The following is a 24,738-nucleotide window of genomic DNA, read 5'->3' as shown; positions in this document are numbered from 1 at the left end:
GGCACTGTGTCACATCTGGATCTATGAATAGGGATACACTCAAAAACCACATTTGAGTTGGTGATTATGATGCACAATCATGAACCACAACTAGATTTGTGAACATGATACAATTGTGACTCACATTTGGGTTGGTTAATTGAGTGCAGGTGTAAACCACATCTGGATTGGTGATTATGACACAATCATAAACTACATCTGGATAAAATAATAGGCTGTAATCACAAACATCTAGATTTGTGCAAATTACATGGTTATCACTTGATCCAGCGTCACATCTGGAGTTGCAAGTTAACCCATCCGGACTGGTTAATATGACACATTGACTAGAATACCTCTGATGGTGCTGGGGAGAGTTCCTTTTTGCAGGTGGGGGAGATTTTGCCACCTGGCTGCTGCTGCATGCTCTATCTCAGAGGGAATAATCAGGCAGGAGGTGTATTTGGAGCTGGCACAAACTAAAAGATTGATGAGGAAACTCTAGCAATTTGTTCCCAGTGGGCAGGGGAAGGAGGTGGGGGAAGATTTTGTTCCAGGAATGGTAAAGGGGAAATCTGTACCCAGACTAATCCAAACTGCTACCAGGGAATTGAGAACCCCAGTGGGAGAACTTGAACCCCAAATACAAAATCTAGAACCCCCCCCCCAACTGAAGAATCTATACCCAGAAGGTCCTACACCTCTACCAGGAACCTAAAATCCACACATGGCACCTATAAAATGGGATAGCTACTCCCCAATGAATAATCAAAAACACCAGTGGGGAAAATGGCGCAGACTTTTCTAGGGAACCTAGAATGAAGCAGGAGAATCTAGAGCACAGATGAACCTGACCATCGTGAAGGGAATCTAGAACCCCAACAAGTAATCTATAGCCTCAATGGAGAATCTAGAAACCCAATGGGAAATCTATATCCAGAAGTTCTCCAACACTCTTCTATGGAACCTAGAACTGTAATGGGAGAATTTAGACTCCCAGTGGAGAATCTTGAACCCAATGAGAAATCTATACCCAGAAGAACCCCAGTGACTAACCTAGAAACCCTGTGAGTAACCTAGAACATAGATGGAGAATCTAAGAAGCTGAAAATAGAGTAGGATTTGTTAGGCCAGGAGAGAGAAGTGACTGCATAGAAGCAGAAGTGTATAAAAGAACATAAGAACGGCCATACTGGGTCAGACCAAAGGTCCATCTAGCCCAGTATCCTGTCTACCGGCAGTGGCCAATGCCAGGTGCCCCAGAGGGAGTGAACCTAACAGGTAATGATCAAGTGATCTCTCTCCTGCCATCCATCTCCACACTCTGACAAACAGAGGCTAGGGACACCATTCCTTACCCATCGTGGCTAATAGCCATTAATGGACTTAACCTCCATGAATTTATCCAGTTCTCTTTTAAACGCTGTTATAGTCCTAGCCTTCACAACCTCCTCAGGCAAGGAGTTCCACAAGTTGACTGTGCGCTGTGTGAAGAAGAACTTCCTTTTATTTGTTTTAAACCTGCTGCCCATTAATTTCAGTTAGTGACCCCTAGTTCTTGTATCATGGGAACAAGTAAATAACTTTTCCTTATTTACTTTCTCTACATCACTCATGATTTTATATACCTCTATCATATCCCCCCTTAGTCTCCTCTTTTCCAAGCTGAAAAGTCCTAGCCTCTTTAATCTCTCCTCATAATGGACCCGTTCCAAACCCCTAATCATTTTAGTTGCCCTTCTCTGAAATTTTTCTAGTGCCAGTATATCTTTTTTGAGATGAGGAGACCACATCTGTATGCAGTATTCAAGATGTGGGCATACCATCGATTTATATAAGGGCAATAAGATACTCTCCGTCTTATTCTCTATCCCCTTTTTAATGATTCCTAACATCCTGTTTGTTTTTTTGTCCGCCGATGCACACTACATGGACGTCTTCAGAGAACTATCCACGATGACTCCAAGATCTTTTTTCTGATTCGTTGTAGCTAAATTAGCCCCCATCATATTGTATGTATAGTTGGGGTTATTTTTTCCAATGTGCATTACTTTACGTTTATCCACATTAAATTTCATTTGCCATTTTGTTGCCCAATCACTTAGTTTTGTGAGATCTTTTTGAAGTTCTTCACAGTCTGCTTTGGTCTTAACTATCTTGAGCAGTTTAGTATCATCTGCAAACTTTGCCACCTCACTTTTTACCCCTTTCTCCAGAACATTTATGAATAAGTTGAATAGGATTGGTCCTAGGACTGACCCTTGGGGAACACCAGTAGTTACCCCTCTCCATTCTGAGAATTTACCATTTATTCCTACCCTTTGTTCCCTGTCTTTTAACCAGTTCTCAGTCCATGAAAGGACCTTCCCTTTTATCCCATGACAACTTAATTTACATAAGAGCCTTTGGTGAGGGACCTTGTCAAAGGCTTTCTGGAAATCTAAGTACACTATGTCCACCGGATCCCCCTTGTCCACATGTTTGTTGACCCCTTCAAAGAACTCTAATAGATTAGTAAGACACGATTTCCCTTTACAGAAACCATGTTGACTATTGCTCAACAGTTTATGTTTTTCTATGTGTCTGACAATTTTATTCTTAACTATTGTTTTGACTAATTTGCCCGGTACCGACGTTAGACTTACCGGTCTGTAATTGGTGGGATCACCTCTAGAGCCCTTTTTAAATATTGGTGTTACATTAGCTAACTTCCAGTCATTGGGTACAGAAGCCGATTTAAAGGACAGGTTACAAACTTTAGTTAATAGTTCCGCAACTTCACATTTGAGTTCTTTCAGAACTCTTGGGTGAATGCCATCTGGTCCCGGTGACTTGTTACTGTTAAGTTTATCAATTAATTCCAAAATCTCCTCTAGTGACACTTCAATCTGTGACAATTCCTCAGATTTGTCACCTACAAAATCCGGCTCAGGTTTGGGAATCTCCCCAGGGCGGCCCAGAGGGGGGGGAGGCAAGTGAGGCAATTTGCCCCAGGCCCCAGGCCCCGCAGGGGCCCCCACGAGAGTTTTCAGGGGCCCCCACAAGAGTTTTCAGTGGGTCTTCGGCGGCAGGTCCTTCAGTGCCGCCGAACACACCCGGAGCAAGTGAAGGACCCGCTGCCGAAGACCCGGAGCTTCTTCCGCTCCGGGTCTTTGGCGGCAATTCGGCGACAGGTCCTTCACTCGGTCTGGGACCCACTGCCGAAGTGCTCTGAAGACCCGGAGCAGAAGGACCCCCACCGCCGAAGACCCCAGGCCCCCTGAATCCTCTGGGTGGCCCTGAATCTCCCTAACATCCTCAGCCATGAAGACTGAAGCAAAGAATCCATTTAGTTTCTTCGCAATGACTTTATCGTCTTTAAGTGCTCCTTTTGTATCTCCATCATCCAGGGGCCCCACTGGTTGTTTAGCAGGCTTCCTGCTTCTGATGTACTTAAAAAACATTTTGTTATTACCTTTTGCATTTTTGGCTAACCATTCTTCAAACTCCTCTTTGGCTTTTCTTCTTACATTTTTACACTTAATTTGGCAGTGTTTATGCTCCTTTCTATTTACCTCACTAGGATTTGACTTCCACTTTTTAAAAGATGCCTTTTTATCTCTCACTGCTTCTTCTAAACCCCTCCTCTCTACACCATCGTCTCATCCATGCATTGAGACTCTGAAGCTCTGCCTGCCTACCTGGCCCTGAGCGTGGAACTGGGAGCATTTCTAAGAATGCCACCATAGAGGTCCTGGATTTCAGTCTCTTCCCTAGGAGCCTAAATTTAGCTTCCAGGACGTCTCTCCTACCCTTCCCTAGGTCATTGGTACCTACATGTACCACGACCACCGGCTCCTCCCCAGCACTACACATAAGTCTGTCTAGATGCCTCGAGAGATCCGCAACCTTCACACCAGGCAGGCAAGTCACCGTGCGGTTCTCCCGGTCATCACAAACCCAGCTATCTACGTTTCTAATGATCGAATCTCCCATTACTAACACCTGCCTCCCCCGGAGAGGTAACCTCAGTGCGAGAGGCAACCCCAGCACCGTCTGGAAGGAGGGTCCCAACTATGAGAAGGTTTCCCTCTGCTCCTGTTGACTGTTCTGCTTCCCTGGGCCTTTCATCCTCCTCAACAGCGCAGGGGCTGTCTGACCGGAGGTGGGACAATTCTACAGTGTCCCGGAAAGCCTCATCAACATACCTCTCTGCCTCCCTTAGCTCCTCCAGTTCCGCCACCCTGGCCTCCAAAGCCCATACGCGGTCTCTGAGGGCCAGGAACTCCTTGAACCGAATGCACACATACGCCACCCGCCCACAGGGCAGGTAATCAGACATGCTACACTCAGCGCAATAAACAGGATAGCCCCCACTCTGCTGCTGGGCTTCTGCCTGCATTCTCTCCAACAGCTGCCTAGGTTAATGAATGGGTTTTGTTTAAATCAAGAAGTTTTGAATGTAGTTTAGTTTACAGGTTTTAAAGAACAGCAAGTGAACCTTGCCCCCTTCCCACTCCCCTTCCAAACTCATTTGCAAAACTCCCTGTTAGCAGCTCCCTGGTCTCTTGCTCACTGTTTTATAAAGCCCTGGCCTTCTTGATAGCCCCGCCCCCTGACTAAGGCTCAGATATGAATGAACCACATAAAATGCCCACATGAGGGCAGCATGCCCTAAGCGTTGAGCAGGGGTTGCTGTGCTTCTGGGCAAGACTGCAGTGGCTTTCAGCTCACGGTCAGTGGGAATTGTTTGTAGTAGAATCATTCCAGTGATGACTCAGGTCTGTACAGAGCATCTGTAGCATTGGGGAACACGCCCTGGAGTCTGACTCCTCTGTTTATTTCTACAGCATGTGTAAGGGCAACCTCCCTCCCTCACAGACTGTCCCATAATTGGGACCAGATCGCCACTGGTGCAAATCATGACTCCAATTTACACCAGTTGAGGAGTGCTCTGTTTCTCTCACTCTCCATCCATCCAGTCACATACACATCATCTGTCTATCTATCCATCCTCATACACTTTCTATCTATCTATCTATCTATCTATCTATCTATCTATCTATCTATCTATCTATCTATCTATCTATCTATCTATCTATCTATCTATCTATGGGTCTGACACACGCCTGTTGCAACATGTGATGTACCTCATCCAGTGCACAAAATGCCCCAGTAACAAGTACGTGGCTCAAACCAGACGCTCACTACGCTCTCACAGCCCCTCACATGGAACAAAAGATAAAAACACCCTGCCTGCCCAGGGCAAACACTTGTAACAAAGTGATCACTCCATATCTGACCTCTCGGGGCTCGTCCGCAAAGGAACCTGCACGGCACCTGCGAAAGACAAGCCGGAGAGCTTAAATTCATGACTTTGTTACACACCAATAATCATGGTCTTAATAAAGGCACCATCTTTATGGCTTGTTACACCAATCTGAACCCCACTAACCCTTCTTTTTTGTCCTATGACTGCAGGGGTGTTAACGGGCCACTTCACCTCGAACGGGCTCAGAATATGTTAATTACTGGGGCTAAACCATCTGTTCTACCTTCTGTTTCGCTGTGAGATGCTGACCAGAAGACGAGCTCTGTGTAGCTCGAAAGCTTTTCTCTGGCACCAAGAGGAGCTGGTCCAATCAAAGTTATTACCTTACCCACCTTCTCTCTCTCTCCCAATGCACAACCCTCAGCCTCCCCATCCATTCTCACACGCAGCCATCCATCCAGCTCTCACTCCTTCTTGCTGAGCCATTCAGCCCATGGTCTTCGTGCTATGGTCAGTTTGAGTCTGGTGCTGGCTGCAGGGATACCCAGTTAGTCTCCAGAAGAGAGGCCATGACAGGGGATTGGACGAACAGGGCCTTCTACCTCTGGTTTCTTTGCTCTAATGGCTGAGTCACTTCCTGACTTGCTGCTCTTTCAGCTTTTCTGGGTCTCCTCCACACAGCGAGGGAGAGATTTCAACATGCACTTCAGGTGTCTCCTCCTCGCTGCTGCTCTAAGCGGCTTTTGGGGTAAGCATGGACTTGGCCTCCAACGTATTTGCCCCTCTCCTAAGAAGTTCCTCCCATCTCCTTTGGCCCTTCCCAGGTCTCTGCAGGGAACGGAACGTGCTGACTGAAAGCGCTGGGGGCTGGTTTTAATGCTGGGGAAATGCAGATTGGTGGGGCTCTCTCTTTGGTTTGTTTTTGGCCATTCCTTCACAGATCCCAGAACCTGTGCAGAGGAGAACTGAAGACCAAGCCAGAAAAGATCTCTCTATCCCCAGTCTGCTGCTGGCTGATCAGCCGTTAGCTTTTAGCAGCCAGTGGAGCGTGAGACTTCCAAAGCTGCTAAAGGGAGTGGAATGGCCAGTTCCCACGAACAGTGGGACATGGCGGGGTCAGGCTCCTGCCCGGCTTTTATACTCTCAGCTTAATGCAGTGCTGGGTTTTGGGGAGCCCTGCTGGGATTGCATGCACCAATGCAGCTGATCCTGCCATTCTTCTGCCTTCCAGCTCAGGCCCTCAGTGCCTGCGGAGGTGATGCTGACAGAGAGGCAGAGCATGACCCTGAGCTGTAACTTCTCCAGCGGCCGCTCCCAGCTGGATGTGTTCTGGTACCGGCAGCGCCAGGAGCAGCCACCCCAGCTTATCATGCGTGTCAACAACTACGGGCAGGAGTTGTCCTAGAGTGGGCACTTCTGGGCAGCGTTGCGTCTGCAGAACAACACGGCTCCCCTCAGCATCCTGGGGGCAGCCCTGCAGGACAGCGCGGGTTACTCCTGCGCCCTGGGCTGGCAGCTCAGCGTCCCTGCTCACAAAAGCCTGCCAGCCTCCCCGTCCCGTGTTGGGCTTGGGGCTCAGCTGAACACAGCACAGCTTTCTCTGAGGGCACAGGGAGCCCAGCCTCCTGATCTCCCCGAGATGACCAAGGTGTATCCATGGACCAGGTGTGATTCACCCCCATGTGCAAGACAGACGACAGCTCCCTCCCTCTAGCCAGGCTTCCCTCTGGACTTTCCTATCTGTGAGAGTGGTGCCGCTCTGCACAGTCTCTGACTCTCACCAGACACTCGCTGTCCATTCCGCCTGGGGCTTTACACAGTCTCTCTGTGGCTGTCTGTGTGAGACCCCCAATGGTTGTTTTGTTCCAGGTGTGACGGCCCAGACCACTGTGCACCAGCCGGAGGGGCCGGTCACCGCCAAGGAAGGGGATGCCTTCCAGATCAATTGCACATACCAAACTGCCAACTTCTACGGCTTGGCCTGGTACCAGCAGTGGGAGGGAAAAGCCCCAGGCCTGGTCTCATACCAGGTAGCAGCTGGTCAGGAGGAGTATGGGCGATTCACTGCTTTCCTCAGCACCACTGGGAAATACAGCCTCCTTCACCTCAAGGAGACCTGGGTCTCAGACGCTGCCTCCTACCTGTGTGCTGTGAGAGACACACTGACTCCAGGGGCTTCTCGAGCTGTTCAGTATCTGGAGCAGGTGTGTGTACGGTGGGGGAATGGGCTCCTCAGATCTCCCCTACTGCTGAGAGCAGTTATCTCATGCTGCTGGGAACAGTGCAGAGGTTACTGGATTCAGGCCCCTGCTCCGCCACAGACTTCCCGGGTGATCTTGGGCCAGCACTTGGCCTCAGTTCCCATCTCTCCAAAGGGGAAAACAGCCCTGCCCTTCCTCCCGGGGGCAGAGAGGGCTGGAAGGATCAATATGTGAAAGATTGGGAGGTGCTTTGAGATCGCCCAAAGCGCTATATGCGAGAGAGACGGTGGTGTTATTAATGACCACTTGCAAAGGAACAGAAGGGCTGCCACTCCCAGCAATCATCTCGTTGAGTCTCGTGCCTATGACAGCGGCTGGCACCAGCTGCTTCCGAGGAAGGTGTAAGATCCTGCAGTGTAGGCCGAGGTGGGATAATTTCCCCCTGTAAATGTTTCCTCCTGACCTCTAGTAGTTAGAGAGGGGCTCAAGCCCTGGAGCATGAGGTTGAATGTCCCTACCAATGTTTTCTGTCACAATTAAAACTCTGGCTATTCCAGCGAGAGCCTTACAGAGCTCAGTGTGTTTGGCGTATTGGAAAGGAGACTGAGAGGACCCTTCATCACATTGTAGAAGTACTTTCATGGGAAGCAAACATCGGCTGCTAATGGGCCATTCAAGCTAGTGGAGAAAGTCAGAACAAGAACCATGGGCTGGAAGTTGAAGCACACAAGAATTAAGCACAGATTTCTAACACCAGGGCAATTAACCATAGGAATAAACTTTCAAGGGGAGGGGTGAATTCTCCATCGCTTGAGACCTTCAGATCAAGGCCAGATGCCTTTGAACATTCTTGTTCTCCTTCCTGGAAGATACTTTAATCCAGCACTATTTATTGGGCTCAGGGCAAGTGGATGAAATTCTCTGGCGTGTGTCATACAGCAGGTCAAACTAGCGTGAATGGTCCCTCCTGGCTTTCAGACCCCTGGGAGTTGGAAGTGTTAACACCAGGACTGGAGGTACCCCTGGGGATCTGAAGTGTGGTCCCCAGAAGTCGTCCAGCTGTGACTCACCCACCACCGAATACTCTCCCTTCTCCATCCAGAGACTGGGATCCTCCAAACAGCCTAAGGGAATTGGGAGCTGGGTGCCTGAAGCCTTTGCAAACCTGAGCCACAAACACCTCCTATGGTAACTCCCTGGTACACACGTTTGACCAGTGTGCAATGTTCAGACAGGCTGCTGGGGGGCACTAAAGGCAGGTTTCAAACCAGCCCTTCTATGTGTTTTGTAGGAGAAGGGAGAGAGTCCTGGCTGTTCAGAGCTGAAAACCTGCTGAGAGCAGAGAGCCGGGGGCTTTCTCTGTCTCTTCAATGCAATGATCTCCTTGGATGGTCTCCTGGTTTTCTCCCTCTGCATCTCAGGTGGGTTTGTGGGGAAATTGCTGCCAATAATTCCTGTTAGGTGAGTTGCTCATGGTCGATACGTAGCTATGGAGGGTGAAGAGTTGTGAAAGCAGATGGCAGTTCTTTAATCTCAAATGGGATCTAGCAACTGAGAGATGAAGCTAGCTAGACAAATTCAGGCTGGATATAAAGGGCCAATTTAGAACAGGGAGGGTGATTCGCTATTGGAACAACTTTCCTTGGGGACTTGCTGGCGTCTCCATCGCTTGGGCTCTTTCTAAAAGCTCAGCTGTAGCTCACCCTCTGTGCAGAAATCCCCAGGAGAAAGGCTCTGGCCTGGGTTATACAGGGGATCGCCATGTTCCTAGTGATCCTTTGTGGCCTTTACATCTCTGAATTGTCAAACCAGGGGACAAAATGTCATTTGTTTTCCTAGAAATCTGTTTAAAAAGCAAAGAAAGATTAAATTAGAAATGTTTATATAGTAAAACAGCAAACAACCACCTGCCAAAAACCAAACCCCAAACCCCAGCCAAACAACCCCCCCCCCCAACAAACCCAAACTAATCAACCAACAAAATGCCTGGAAAAAATGAAAAGTGAAAAATTTTCAGTTTGTGCTTTTTTGGCAGAAATCTCCCCAATGGGGCAGTGTGACTGTGGGGCGAGCGCAGGGGCGTAGGACCCAGTCTGCCAGCTGGGTGAGCTTTGGCAAGGCCTCTCTGGGCCTCATTTCCCCACCTGTAAAATGACCTTCTTTGTCAAGCTTTTTGAGATTGATGCATGAAAAACACCGTGTTAGAGCCAGGGGTTGTTAGAGGGACAGGGGAAGTCTCTTATTCTGTCAAAAAGCCACTTTCTGTAGGAAAAAAAAGTTTCAAGGGACTTTTTTCGAGCTGCTAGATGTGAAACAGGTGCTTCAGCGGCACCGTGACTGGGAGATTTCGGCCTGCCAGGGAGAGGGGAATTCGGGGGGCAGGAGGGGAAGGCTACCGGGAGTGGGATAGGGATGTGCTCTCTGGGCCAACAGCTCTGTACCACCCTTCTCTCTTTCGCAGCCCCACTGGCCAGAGCCCAGCAAGGGGGTAAGGATACGGTGACCCAGCCTCCTGCCACGCTGATGTCGTCTGAAGGGGAGAACGTCACTTTACCTTGCAGCTTCACGTCCATCTCCTCCACCCCCACTGTCGCTTGGTACCGGCAGCGCCTGTTGCATTCCCCGGAGTATTTGATTCGTGGAGACTCCCTGGGATTTACCGACAGGGCGAATGAGGAGGAGACGCGCCTGCATCTCTGGGTGGCTAAGCAGCAAGGAGCAGCCCCTCTGAATATCTCTGCAGCCCGGGTCTCAGACTCCGCTCTGTTCTTCTGTGCGCTGAGTCCCACAGCCCTGCAGCCCTGGCCTTTCCCTGTGCGAGAACCTCCCAGTCCAGCCCCAGCCCCAGCCCCCTCCTCTGTGCATGATCCTCCCAACTCCCCCCCCCATCCCCATCCTGTCCCAGGGCGAGAACCTCCCAGCCCAGCCCAGCCCAGCCCCAGCCCCCTCAGCCCCCTCCTGTGTGCATGATCCTCCCAACTCCCTCCCCCATCCCCATCCTGTCCCAGGGCGAGAACCTCCCAGCCCAGCCCAGCCCAGCCCAGCCCCAGCCCCCTCAGCCCCCTCCTGTGTGCATGATCCTCCCAACTCCCCCCCCCCGCCCCATCCTGTCCCAGGGCGAGAACCTCCCAGCCCAGCCCAGCCCCAGCTCCCTCCTCTGTGCATGATCCTCCCAACTCCCCCCCCGCCCCATCCCCATCCTGTCCCAGGGTGAGAACCTCCCAGCCCAGCCCCAGCCCCCTCAGCCCCCTCCTCTGTGCACGATCCTCCCAACTCCCCCCCCGCCCCATCCTGTCCCAGGGCAAGAACCTCCCAGCCCAGCCCAGCCCCAGCCCCAGCCCCAGCCCCCTCCTCTGTGCATGATCCTCCCAACTCCCCCTCCCCGCCCCATCCTGTCCCAGGGCGAGGACCTCCCAATCCCCCCCCCCCCCACCCCCCCTGCAGCCATTGCTGCCTGAGGCAAGGATCTCCCAGCCACAACCCACTCCCCTTGTAGAAGAACTTCCCAGCCCAGCCCCCCCGCCCCTGCCCGCAGCCCTGCGAGCTCAGGGGTGGAATCATGGCTGTGTGACGGAACAGGACAGTCTCAGAATTGAGCACTGGGGGGGTGACGTTCGCACCTGAGCACCAGGCCCCACTGAAGGCCTAAGCACACGGAGGCCCTGGGAATGCAGCTAGCGAGATAGAAGAGAGAAGTTTTACAATTGCTGTATCTTTAACTGTGCATCGCTCTTGCTACCTCGGAGGAGATCAAAGGGGGCTGCTGTGCTGTCTTGCGACCAGCTCAAAAGGGAAGAGACTGGTGGGTGGAGGGGAGGGATGGGCTAGGTGCTCTGAAGCAGTTTGCTCTGTGCAGACGGGGTGTTTGCGGTTGCAGAGGCAGCTGGGTGGCAGGCGTCAGTCACGGCTAGAAAGCACAAAACGCGACCAGTGCTCTGAGCATTGCCATGAAGGAATTACTGCCTGTGCTGTCTCTACTCGGTGGGTAAGATTCTCCTTCTCTTGTCTTCATCCAGCCTCTGGCTAGGTGTGAAAAATTGGGACGGGGGTGGGGGGTAACAGGCGCCTATATAAGAAAAAGCCCCGAATATCGGGACTGTCCCTATAAAATTGGGACATCTGGTCACCCTCCCCCCGGCAGGGTCCGTCGATTTATCCACTTGTCTTCCCGCTCTCTCTGCAGCACGGCACTGCTGAACACCTTTCGTATGGGTTAGAGCCGCTCATTCTTTGGGGTCAGTGTCTCTGCACCCAGGTTTTCTCTATCCCTAGACAATTTGTGCATCACTGCCCAGGCGGCTGAGAGTCCGTCCCTCTCTCACTTCCTGCCTCTCTTCCCGCAGTGGCTCAGGTTTTCCAGCCCCCTCGGCTCATGGATGTGGAAGGAGAAAGGATCTTGATCCCATGCAGCCAAAACGCCACCTCCCATGACATGATGTCTTGGTACAAACAGCCCCAGCAGGGCCGGGGGACGCCGAGCTTTCTAGGGACTGGGCATGACGGCTCCTCCACCGCTGGAGAATTCACCATGGCTGTGGACAAGGCCTCCCGCTCCACCAACCTCACCCGAGACGGAGCCAGCCTGAGCGACGCCGGCATCTACTACTGCGCAGTGAGAGACACAGCGAGGGGAATCCAGGTGCCAGCTGCACAGAAACCTGCAGCCTGGCTTCCTGCTGGGCCCTCCTGAGCCAGCCCAGCATTGGGTGCCCCTCGCTTCAAGCTGACGTGCCTCTTCTGTTCAAAAAACTTTTTTCAAAGTGCCCTAGAATCCGCATGCAGCGTCAGATCTGCTGGAAAACTGCTAGGATAGATGGGAGGTAAATATACAGCGTGTGCGGGAAAGATGGGATCATTTGGACCAGAGGTTCCTGAGATATGACCTGGTCTTAAAATTCTCACTTTTATTTGCACAGAACTAGGGGATAAACAACAGGCCAGGAAATTCAAAGGGACTTGAGTGTCTAATTCCCTTAGGCACTCCAAGCCTGTGTGACCGGATCTCTCCTGTTCTCAGCTAGTGCAGACTGGTGCCAAAAACCAGCTCCAAAACCCAGTGATCTACAGCCAGACAGGCTCTCTCAGCGGCACAGGGCAGGGTCGGTTCTGCAAGCACCTGCTCTGAAGTGCACCCACAGACTCAGCTCCCAGGAGGGCTGACTGGATCCTCTGCCTTCCTGCCACTTTACTGTGTGGTTTTAGTTCTTCTCCTGGGGAAGGGAGTGGGGTGTAGTGGTTAAAGTAGTAGGGCTGGGAGCCAGGATTCCTGGGTTCTGGGAGGGGAGTGGGGGCTAATTGGTTAGCATGGGGGTGTGGGTGGGTTTGAGAACCAGGACTCCTGGGTTCTATTCCCAGCTCTGCTGTGTGACCTGAGCCATGTCGCTCTCTGCCTCAGTTTCCCCCTCTGTAAAATGGGGATGATAACCTTTTCTTACCTCCTGGGGCTATTGTGAGGACAAATCCATCAGTGTGCCTGAGCTGACAGGGGCCATGTAAACAGAGACAAAACTGGCAAAAGGTGGCAGAAAATGTCGTCTTTTGGTAGGAAGCTAAAATAATGAAAGAATAAAGGACTTGGCACAATACTTTGGTCCTTGCCTGGCATAAATTAAGTAGGTTCCATTGCAGTCAATGGGATCTGGTCTGTCACAGGTCAGGGCAACCGCACTTGTATTCCCCACTCCGTGGTCCAGCCAGGGCACTCATTCTCAGGCTGCCTGCTCCCCAGCCATCACCTCTCTTGGGCGATGCACATCTCTCTCTCGCTCGACCGCTCAGTTCCCTGTCGACACGGTGAATTCCCCAGCAAGTCACACTGCCTCAGCAGGGCTGCTTTCCCTGATCCTCAGCGGCTATAAACAGCGCAATTTCCCACAGTGAAGTCACCACACTGCCCTGTATAAGCAAGCACATTTATTCTTAAAGTAAAAGCATTCCAGAGAACACAGATTAGAAACACAAAGAGAACCTACCTGCGTGGGGAGAAGCTTGCTAGAGAAGGGCTCCGGCAGGTGAACAGTTCTCCAGACCTCACCAAGGATTTTTTATGGGGTCACAAGTTCATCACAGTCATTAGCTCAGAACAAGCACAGACAAGTTTAGTCCCTCCTTTATCCAGCCTGGGTCTTTGGGAATAGGTGATTTGTAGCCAATGCGGCCCTCCAGAGGGCGTCGCTTCAAGAGGCTGGGTTTTTGCTTAACTGGGGGAGTTACAAACCCCCACCTAGCAATCCCCTGGGACACCCACTTAGCTTTAAAAGTTCCCATTGTTTGAAACAGTCCTTTGATGTGCATAGCACTTCCCAGGGTTTACATTAGCCAGGTCTCCCCACCACCCACAGTAAGACATGAATGTTTGCATGTCTTAAAATGAACTCCTAAAATAACTGAACTTAATTCAGTGAGGTTTGCCCAGGACATTGCAGGAAATTGCCGCATCTGTCATGGTCTATAGCTGTTTCCCCCCCCTAAATAAACTAGTTATAGAATTATATTCCCCATCAGATGTCAGCAGGTTTCTAGCAGTGCTCGGCTACTATTATTATATTATCATAATTTGATAGTGCCTGGGGCCAGCCAGGCACAGCATGCTGGGTGCTGTATAGAATCATAGAATCATAGAATATCAGGGTTGGAAGGGACCTCAGGAGGTATCTAGTACAACCCTCTGCTCAAAGCAGGACCAATCCCCAACTAAATCATCCCAGCCAGGGCTTTGTCAGGCCGGGTCTTAAAAACCTCTAAGGAAGGAGATTCCACCACCTCCCTAGGTAACCCATTCCAGTGCTTCACCACCCTCCTAGTGAAATAGTGTTTCCTAATATCCAACCTAGACCTCCCCTACTGCAACTTGAGACCATTACTCCTTGTTCTGTCATCTGGTACCACTGAGAACAGTCTAGATCCATCCTCTTTGGAACCCCCTTTCAGGTAGTTGAAAGCAGCTATCAAATCCCCCCTCATTCTTCTCTTCTGCAGACTAAACAATCCCAGTTCCCTCAGCCTCTCCTCATAAGTCATGTGCTTCAGCCCCCTAATCATTTTTGTTGCCCTCTGCTGGACTCTTTCCAATTTTTCCACATCCTTCTTGTAGTGTGGGGCCCAAAACTGGACACAGTACTCCAGAAGAGGCCTCACCAATGTCGAATAGAGGGGAATGATCACGTCCCTCGATCTGCTGGCAATGCCCCTACTTATACAGCCCAAAATGCCATTAGCCTTCTTGGCAACAAGGGTACACTGTTGACTCATATCCAGCTTCTCGTCCACTGTAACCCCTAGGTCCTTTTCTGTAGAACTGGCAGCCATTTGGTCCCTAGTCTGTAACAGTGAATGGGATTCTTCCGTCCTAAGTGCAGGACTCTGTACTTGTCCTTGTTGAACCTCATCAGGTTTCTTTTGGCCCAATCCTCTAATTTGTCTAGGTCCCTCTGTATCCTATCCCTACCCTCCAGCGTATCTACCACTCCTCCCAGTTTAGTGTCACCTGCAAACTTGCTGAGGGTGCAGTCCACGCCATCCTCCAGATCATTAATGAAGCTATTGAACAAAACCGGCCCCAGGACCGACCCTTGGGGCACTCCGCTTGATACTGGCTGCCAACTAGACATGGAGCCATTGATTACTACCCATTGAGCCCGATGATCTAGCCAGCTTTATATCCACTTTATAGATGGGCCCTGTCCCGAAAAGCTGCCATTTAAATAGAGCAGAGAGCCAGCGGGGGAGGGAAGGGATAGAACACCCCAGCAGAGCGAACAATGGGATAGCTGCGAATGTCATTGAGTGCCAGGAGTTTTTTGGGGTGAGTTATCTAGACAGGCTCAGCGAAATGGAAAGGAAAGGCAAGGGAAGGGTGGGGAGGGGACAAGGCAGGGAGAAGCAGATGAGAGGGGCCAGTGGGCAGTGAAGTTGGGGAGGGGGAAAGTTGGAGCAAACAGCAGCGGGCTGAGGAAGTCCAGTGAAACCTTGGGAAGTTCTCCGAATGCCCAGAGCTCCCTGCTTTGGCTGCTTCTGGAGTTCACTATGGCTTGCGGAAAACTCTGCGCCTGGGGAAAACATTTCATATTTTTTTAAAAAGTCACATCCCTGGTGATTTAATTAGGGGAAGGTGCACAGGTCTCCCAGTAGCTCACTCTTTAACCAGCCTCCTTCCTGGTGGCTGAGCTAAGCAGAGGGTCCTATATCTGACAGGAGCAGCATTGCAGGGGGCTGGGAACTCCAGAACAGCTGCAGCAGGCGGAGAGCTGCCAAGCCAGGATGCAGAGATGAGAGGAAATCCTGGAGCTGCTGGGCCCAGCTAGCTCAGCAGGTAAGTACGCTGCCTTCAGAAGGCAAAGAGCAGGGGATTTTAACCAGCCCCGGGGTTTTGGATTTATTATGAATGGGTCGGATGCCCAGCTAGCATAACTTGGCCACCGCTCCATTGAAGCGAACACGCTCTGATGATTTGCACAGCCGGGGAGCTGGCTCTATCATTTCTTTGTACCACGGCAGTGCCTAGAAGCGTCCGCTGATACCAGAACTCATTACGCCAGGTGCTGCCCAGCCACACAAGGAAGGAGGCCGTGCCCTGAACTGCTGCGATTGTCAAAGACCTGTCACCCCACACTCGAACCGTAACCTTCATCCTCACGCTAACCCTGTATGCTCCTTCAGTCCCCGCACAAAAGGCTGGCTCATTCCCCTTCCATGCTGGAGGAAGTCTCACGTGGCTGGGGACGCTCTCCGTATGGAGGACCGGCTTGCCAGCTGGTTTCCGTAAGCGGATTTCAGTGGGTGCTGCACTGACTCAGAGCAGCTGAGGCTCTACTCTAGTGTGGGAGGGAACAGGGTCTCTGGTGTCTACCCTGGCCTCTGTCAGGAACGTCGGGCACATCACTGAGGCAGACATCTTCACCCTATGTAAGCCATGAGCAGCCTGACAGTCAGAGGCTCCACGCTGCTCCCCAGCTCGAGAGCGTGCAGCTGAGCATCCTCTTCTGCCAACCTACCTGGGATTTCCCAGCAAACCTGAGCCCCAACTCCCTTTGGTTCCTGGGAGAACCTCAGCCTAAGGTTTATAAAGCGGTTGAAGATTCTTGGATGGACCAGGCTGCAGAAAATAGCCAGCCAGAGACTCAGCCAGTGTCAGTCGTGCAGCGCTGCTGGCTCTTGCATGTCTGCACTGACTCACACGAGCTGACGGTCTGGCCTGCAGATTTGTACATTAGATTTTGCTAAGCTCTGTGGTGAAGTTGAATAGAGATGTTTGCTACGAATGATTGGAAATTTGAAGCGGTTTGGGTGCATTGTCCAGAAAATTCAGGGTCCCCAAAGATTCCCGAGAAGTAACTCAAACTATTTCTTGTCTTTCTTTCTTTTTTTTTTTAATAGGAGCATGAATCCGTGGAGCTTTCTGACAGTGATTTGGTTAAGGAGGCTGCAGCTTTACTCAGCCCATCTCTGCACTAGATCAGGTAAATCCCCTTATATCATATAGTGTCAGAGTTACTAGGCTGGGGCCAGATTCTCCACTCTGGCACACTGGTAAGCCAGCAGTGAATCGGTCATCAGAGCCGTTTGTGTGTCCAATGCACTGGGCATGAATTTACTCCTTTTCCCTCTCTGTTGGGATCTGAACAACAAGCAAGGAGCAGAATATTCACACGGAACAAATACTGAACACATTTTCTGTAGAGCTTTCCCGTAGCAATAGGGGAGTATTAATGCCATTGTACAAGGCACTGGCAAGACCTCATCTGGAATACTGTGTCCAATTCTGGTTACTCATGGTCAAGAAAGATGAATTCAAATTATAACAGGTGCAGAGAAGGGCTGCTAAGATATCCCGGGAACAGAGAACTGATCTTATGAGAGGACACTCAAAGAGCTGGACTTGTTTAGCAAAATCAAGGCCAAGAAAGGAACTGATTTTGCTCTGTAAATACATCAGGAGGGTAAATACCAGGGAGGGAGAAGAGCTACTGAAGCTAAAGGACAATGTTGGCACCAGAACAAATGGGGATAAACTGGCCATGAATAAATTTAGGCTGGAAATGAGAAGAAGGTTTCTAACCCTCAGAGGAGAGAAATTCTGGAATAGCCTCCCAAGGGGAGTGGGGCAAACTAGTTAGTGAGCTTGAAGATGGAGTTTGATCCATTTACAAATGGGATTATATGACAGGGTTGCTTATAATAGTACGGAGAGGACTCCATGACTCAGGAAGTCCCTCCCAGTCCCATCTGACTATGTTCTGGAAATTCCAGGTTCCTTCATCTGATTGCGTCTCCTAATGGAACGGTGATTTAAAAAAAAACCCCTAGATGTATAGTTGTTAAACCGAGAAGGGGTCATTCAATCACCTTGTCTGACCTCCAGCATAACCCAGGGCAGGAGGTTTCACCCAGGCACTTGGGTGGTGGAGTGAATTCCCCCCCATCCATTACTGCCCCCAGTAACTGAGCACTCATGTTATACAGCTCTTGGAAGGATTTGTTTTTTGTCAGTAAATGTCGGTGAACACTGATTTAACCGTACACACAAACCGACAAAAGTATCTCCATCCATAAATAATCAAAATTTAGCTAGGCAAAGTAAGAAAGATGCTGCTTGAGCACTTATTAGAGTTTAATTGAAGGAGTGTAGCGAGGCGGTGGGATACCCCACCCCAGTGTGTTGCGGCCAGGATCCCCACTGACAGCAGCGGGTTTCCGCCGCTGCTAGGGCCCCGGGCTGGGACGCAGTGGAGTGGGAGGGCCTGCGTCCCCCCTGCCACCCACTCCTTGGGTGGCAGACTCCCCCTTTTCCCCTGGCCTAGAGAGGCTGGGACCTGCTATAAACCCTGACCCAGCCCCTGCTTAAAGGCCTGGGCTTCTGATTAACTATTTACTTGCTGCCCCGCCCTGACCTAGGGCCTGGGCTGCTACAAACTGACCCAGCCCCTGCTTAAAGGCCTGGGCTTCTGATTAACTATTTACTTGCTGCCCCGCCCTGACCTAGGGCCTGGGCTGCTACAAACTGACCCAGCCCCTGCTTAAAGGCCTGGGTCTCTGCCTGACTGCTTGATTGTTGCCCCGCCCTGACCTAGGGCCTGGGCGGCTATAGACATTGCCTCAGCCCCTGCTTAAGGGCCTGAGTTTTCCGAGCTACTGACTCAGCCCCTGCTTGAGGGCTGGAGCCCCAGATTGTGTGATCACTGCCCCGCCCTGGTTGAGGGCTCGGGGCTCTTTTCGGACCTATTGGCTCAGCCCCTGCTTACGGGCCTGAGCCCCCTAACCGTGGGTCCGTTATCTCAGACTGCCGCCAGGCCAGGGCTGCTGGCAGACTAGAGCGAGGCGGTGGGATACCCCACAGCCCCGCTGAGGGCCGAACCTCGGCCGAGACTACTACAAGGAGATTTACTTTGTACATTTTGACATGTGATGTTGACAATGTGTGTTAAGGGTTATAAAGCTTTAACTTTTTATAGCACAGCGTCAAATAATGATTGTCTGACACCTCCATAATTTTCCACAACTGTGAACATTTAAATAGATAAAAATAGAAACAAATGTTTAAAAATAGAACATGGATATTATCTGCTGAAATTATAAAAAATCAGATTCTGCCCTGGAGGATAGATTCATGGATTTTAAGGATTAAAGAGGGCATTTTGTTCACCCAGTTTAACTTCCTGCATAGCTCAGACCAGAGAATTTCACCCCTGGGATTCCTGAGTCGAGTCCAATAATTCGGTGTTGCATTGGAGTGAATCCTCGAGAAAGTTGTCCCGTATTGGTTTACAGATTCCAGGGATGGAAAATCCACCATGTCTTTTGGTAAATTGTCTCAATGGCTTGTTAACTTTTTGTAACCATAGTTCCTGTCTGAATCTATCTAGCTTCAGCCCCCAGTCACTGGATCTAGTGCTGCAATCTATTTAGTTTAACAAAGAGAAGGTTACAGTCTATAACAGGGATGGGCAACCTTTGGCACTTGGCCCACCAGAGAAAGCCCCTGGCGGGCTGGACCGGGCCGGGCCAGTTTGTTTACCTGCTGCGTCCGCAGGTTCGGCCGATCGCGGCTCCCACTGGCTGCGGTTTGCCGCTCCAGGCCAATGGGGGCTGCGGGAAGGGCGGCCAGCACATTCCTCAGCCCGTGCCAAGGAGACTTAGAGCGGGGGCTGTGTGCTCAGCGGAGGAGACAGAGTGGAGGTGATCTGGGGCGGGGAGTGGTTCCCCTGTGTGCCCCCCCCCCGTTACTGCGGGTGGCCCTCCCCCCGCCCCAGCTCACCTCCACTCCACCTCCTCGCCTGAGCGGGCTTTTAGGCGCCCCCAACCACTAGGTGCCCTAGGCGGCCGACTAGTTCACCTAGTGGTTGCACCGGCCCTGGGCTCTCTTCTGAGCCCTTGGTGTGGCGGGGAGAGGTGTGTGTGTCTGTGGGAATGGCTTGTGTACAATGATTTATCGGTTGTCTTGTGCATGGACTGGGTTGTTGGATATAACGACTGTGCTTAGAGATCCTCGCTATTAACCTGACATCATGTCCGTGACAGTTTCACGTGGCTAATGGTTTCTTTCTTTCTTTCTTTCTCCTCCACACACAGGCTGGGATTTCCAAGGGAGCCCAAGGGAGTGAGGCACTGTAAAAGTCAATGGGAGTTGGGCACTCTCTTTTTAAAAAACCCGCCTGTAGAGTGAGTGTTTCAAATCCCCCTCAGGGAAGCAGATGCCCGCTATCCACTCATTTTAAGTGTCCAAATCCCTTAGCTGGCTTTGAAACTCCCCCATCCCCAGGCCCTGAACTTCTTGCCCCCAGATCCCAGCGAAGAGCTCTGCTCGGCACACGTCCCCGTGATTCCCTGCCTGGTGCAGTGCGTGGGCCTCCCCCGCAGAGCTTGCTGCATGGATGGGGAGAATGTCACCATGGTGACGCACTTTGTATTGCTCGGCCTCACCGAGACCCGGGAGCTGCAGCTGGTCCTCTTCGCCCTCTTCTCCATCATTTACCTGCTGATCCTGGCGGGGAACGTCCTCATCATGGTGACGGTGGTCAACGACCGGCGCCTCCATACCCCCATGTACTTTTTCCTGGGGAACCTCTCCTTCATCGACATCTGCCACGCTTCAGTCACGGCCCCCAAGATGCTGGCTGATCTCCTCTCTGCGGAGAAGACCATCTCCTTCGGGGGCTGCGTGGCCCAACTTTTCTTCCTCCACCTCTGCGCCTGTGCCGAGATCTTCCTCCTGACCGTCATGGCCTACGACCGCTACATGGCCATCTGTCACCCGCTGCAGTACCCCACGCTCATGAGTCTGCGAGCCTGCACCTGGCTGATGGGGGCCCTGTGGTCTGGAGCCACCGTCCACTCCCTGGTGCAGACCGTGCTCACCGTCCGGCTGCCCTACTGTGGCCCCAACGTCATCGATAGCTTCTTCTGCGACGTGCCGCCTGTCATCAAGCTGGCTTGCACCGACACCTACCTGACAGGGGTGCTGATCGTCTCTAACAGCGGCATGATCTCTCTCACCTGCTTCCTGGCCCTGCTAGGCTCCTACCTGGTGATCCTGGTCTCTCTGCGGAGCCGGAGCGTTGAAGGGCGGCGCAAAGCGCTCTCCACCTGTGGTTCCCACTTGGCGGTGGTGGCGTTGTTCTTTGGGCCGTGCATATTCATCTACACCCGCCCTGCCACCAGCTTCTCGCTGGACAAGGTTGTGTCGGTTTTCTACACGGTGGTGACCCCGGTGCTCAACCCGGTGATCTACACCCTAAGGAACCAGGAGGTGAAGGGGGCCATGAGGAAACTGAGGGAGAGACAGATTTTCTCCAGGGGGAAATAGGGTAATGTCCAGACAGATGGGGTCCATATGGAGGAGAACCCTCCAAGGTAGGAATGGACCAGTGCATGGGGAAATGGGGTCCAAAGGGATGGATTGGAAGACACACAAAAACACACACACATAAATACACAAACACACATTAACACCGAACACATTTTTTCTTTATTGTGATTACCAACAAACAATAAAGCTGAGCTGATGTAAATCCAAGGGAATGTAACAACAAAGCAGGAAGGGAAGGAAAGCTCTCCTGGGTCCCAGCTGGACACAGAGTCCGATGCACTGAGCACATGCTATCAGCTGATATTATCCCCGGGCTTAACTGATCCAAAGGCCCAAGCTCGCGTGATTAAAGTTACTTATTCGTTAAAGTTCTGTGGAGCCAGGAGCGCCAGGAAACTCCCGCTGTGGAATTCTCCTCCGCGCATTCTCTGATACCCGCCATATTTCACCAGGAGCTAGAAGAGATTTTACTTTGGAATCTGTCACACAATCAGGGTCTGCTCAATAGAGCATGTGGGGAGCCCAGGACTGGCCTAGCAGGGGACTATGGTTTGGGAGTGAGGGACACCAGCAGAGCTGGAGGGTGTGGGGAGTGCAGGGGGGCTGTGGTTTGGGATAGAGGGGCACCAGCAGAGCTGAGTGTGTGGGGTCTCAGAACTAGTCATATGTGACCATAGATATTTGAGGGTCACTCCATGGAATATTTCGCAATAGAACCCAGGAGTCCGGTCTCCCAGCCCCCCTGCTCATCCCAGTGGCTCTCAACATTTCCAGACGACTGTTCCCCTTTCAGGAGTGTGATTTGTCTTGTGTACTCCCAAATTTCACCTCACTTAAAAACGACTTGCTTACAAAATCAGACATAAAAATACAAACATGTCACAACACACTTTTACTGAACAATGGCTGACTTTCTCATTTGTACCATATAATTATAAAATAAATCAATTGGAATATAAATATTGTACTTCCATTTCAGTGTATAGTGTGTATAGAGCAGCATAAGCAAGTCATTGTCAATATGAAATTTTAGTTTGTACTGATTTTGCTAGTGCTTTTTCTGTATCCTGTTGTAAAACTAGGCCAATATCTAGATGAGTTGATGTACCCGCTGGAAGACCTCTGCATACCCCCATCTAACCTAACCCCTCCTGGGGGAATGCAGAGGTCTTCCAAGGGGTATCTGTACCCCTGGTTGAGAACCACTGCTCTAACCCAGTAGACCCCACTCCTCACCCAGAGCTGAGGATAGGACCCAGGGGTCCCAGCTCCCAGCCCTTGCTTGACCTCTTAGATTTACCCCCGCCCCAAGTTTTGGGGGTTTTGTCTGCGTGGGGGTGAGAAGCTTGAATAGGTGACAGGTTTATGGGCAGGTGGGACATTACTAGTTCCTTAGGGGTCACTCTAGTCCATCAATGACTGGTGGGAATGCGATGAGAGTTCGACAGTGGAACAGCCCGAATGCAACCTGCTGGGCGTGTTGTGTCACTTCTTACGCCAGCCGGCTTGTGCAGTCTCTCCTGAGAGTGGATTCTGCTTCTGTTTCTTCCACGTGCCTCATCACACTCTTGCTGCTACTTTTAATTAGATCCGCAGGCAGCATCAGCCCAGCTGGACTTCCTTTGAAAGCTCGTAATGGGACCCAGAGGAATTGATTAGAAGGATGCAAACTTGTGCTGGAGACTTTGCAATGGCATGAAACAGAGATAAGGGGCCAGATCCCTAATGGGTGTAAGTCAGACATAACTCCACTGGAGTCAGTGGGGCCAGATTCCACACTGGTGCAAAGTGGCCATAACTCCACTGGAGTCAATGGGGTCCAGGCCCCCAGGTAGTGTAAATCACCCATAGCTTCATTAGGGTCAATGGGACAGATTCCCAGCTGCATTAAGTTACCCACTCATTCATGCACCAAGGGTTTAGACCTGTCAACCTGGGAATGGCCAGGCCAGATCAGACTGGGGCCCATCCAGCCCAGTTTTCTGTCTTGACAGTGCCCAGTACCAGTACCCCCACCCCCTGTCTGTTAGTGCTGGGTTTATGCTCAGAACCTGGAGCGTTTATGGCCCTTCCAAACTGTGTAATGCAACTCTGGATGTTCTCCTTAGCCATCTTGTTAAGTGAGATGTGTTAACCAGAGGCGGAGGTCAGAACAGATTAGATGAGCCTTAAGAGACCGCTAAACCAACCCCCTGAAGACAAATGGGGTATTTGAGCCCACCCAGCAGTTTAGACTTTGTGGGCAGAGAGCACCAAAGGGCTTTGTCATTGTAGGTTTGTGGTACAACACAAGCAAAGGGACACAGGGCTAGAGAGACAGCAGCAAGGGAGAAGGTGAGCCAACCAGCCGGCTGAAAGAGTTTGGTGTCAGGAGCAAAGAAGCTTTCCCTGTTTTTTGCTTCTCTCCTATGTCTGGAGAAGCAGGACTGTACACCCCTTGTAAATAAACATGAGTCCATCAGCGAAAATACCAGAGTCCTTTGTCGATTTCTGCTCCCAACCGGAACACCCCCAGCTCCCCAAACTTGGACTAGCTGCTACGTCAAAAGGGATAACGATATAAACGTGGCACTGTATGAAGCCCTGCTCAGTGGCGCTGGGCAAGACTCGGGATTTCCATGCCACGGGAAAACTGGACATTTTGAAATTTGTTTTCAGTGTGAAATCAGAACGAAAAACAACAACAAAAGTTCAAGTTTTCCCACTTTCAGGTCAATAAAAATGTTCTATTCTGATTTCAGTTTTAAAAAATATTGTAGATTATGATTGATACTGTAATGTACAATGAAGTACATTTTGAAATAAAATCAAACATCAAAAGGTTTCATTCCGATAGTCAAAATATTTCATTCTGACCTTTTCTCAAAATGCTCTCCCGCCCATCAAAATTGACACTTTCCCATGAAAAGTTTCAAATTCAACAAAATGTCCTTTTTTGACAGAAAATGTTCAGGTGGAGAATGTTTGACCTGCTGCATTGCGAACTCTCAGTGGTACCATTGAGTTTCTGTAGCTAAATATTTCTTGTGATTACAGGTAGAGACAGGCTTGCACCTGAATATTTTTGCTGAAAAATGCAGATTTGGATTGACCGAAACATTTCACGCATAAGAATAAGAAACATAAGAGTGGCCATACTTGGTCAGACCAAAGGCCCATCTAGCCCAGTAGCCTGTCTTCAGACAGTGGCCAGTGCCAGATGCGTCAGGAGGAATGAACAGAACAGGGCAATTATTAGGTGATCCATCCTCTGTCGTCCAATCCCAGCATCTGGCAGTCACAGGCTTAGCCACTGATGGCCCTATCCTCTGTGAACTCCACCATGAACATCCACCATGCATTCGTGTCTATTTTGCTGAATTATTTTGATAGGGAAAAATATTCTGAAAAAATAAAAATGTTTCATTTTGACATTTTAAAAATAAAATGTTTTGTTTTTTTGATTTGAGATAATTTTTTTGTTTCAAAGTTTACTTTGATTTTATTATTTTTTTTAAAAAAGC

General features: G+C 50.7%; 1 protein-coding gene across 1 annotated transcript; it reads left to right on the top strand.

The window, feature by feature from the left end:
* Positions 1-20,296: 20,296 nt before the first annotated feature.
* LOC135894819 (olfactory receptor 4E2-like) lies at positions 20,297-21,232 on the top strand. Its single transcript, XM_065422916.1, has one exon. It carries the CDS (start codon positions 20,297-20,299, stop codon positions 21,230-21,232), a length of 936 nt encoding a protein of 311 aa, XP_065278988.1.
* Positions 21,233-24,738: the final 3,506 nt, after the last annotated feature.

The sequence above is a fragment of the Emys orbicularis genome (genome assembly GCF_028017835.1).
Source record: "Emys orbicularis isolate rEmyOrb1 chromosome 12 unlocalized genomic scaffold, rEmyOrb1.hap1 SUPER_12_unloc_2, whole genome shotgun sequence".
In the NCBI taxonomy this organism is placed as follows: domain Eukaryota; kingdom Metazoa; phylum Chordata; order Testudines; family Emydidae; genus Emys; species Emys orbicularis.
Note: the sequence above shows the minus strand (reverse complement) of the source record. Positions and strands in the feature narration are given on the sequence as shown.

Bases quoted from the DNA above. Each gene is read 5' to 3' on its own strand.
- LOC135894819 (XM_065422916.1), top strand. From the start codon at position 20,297: ATGGATGGGGAGAATGTCACCATGGTGACGCACTTTGTATTGCTCGGC.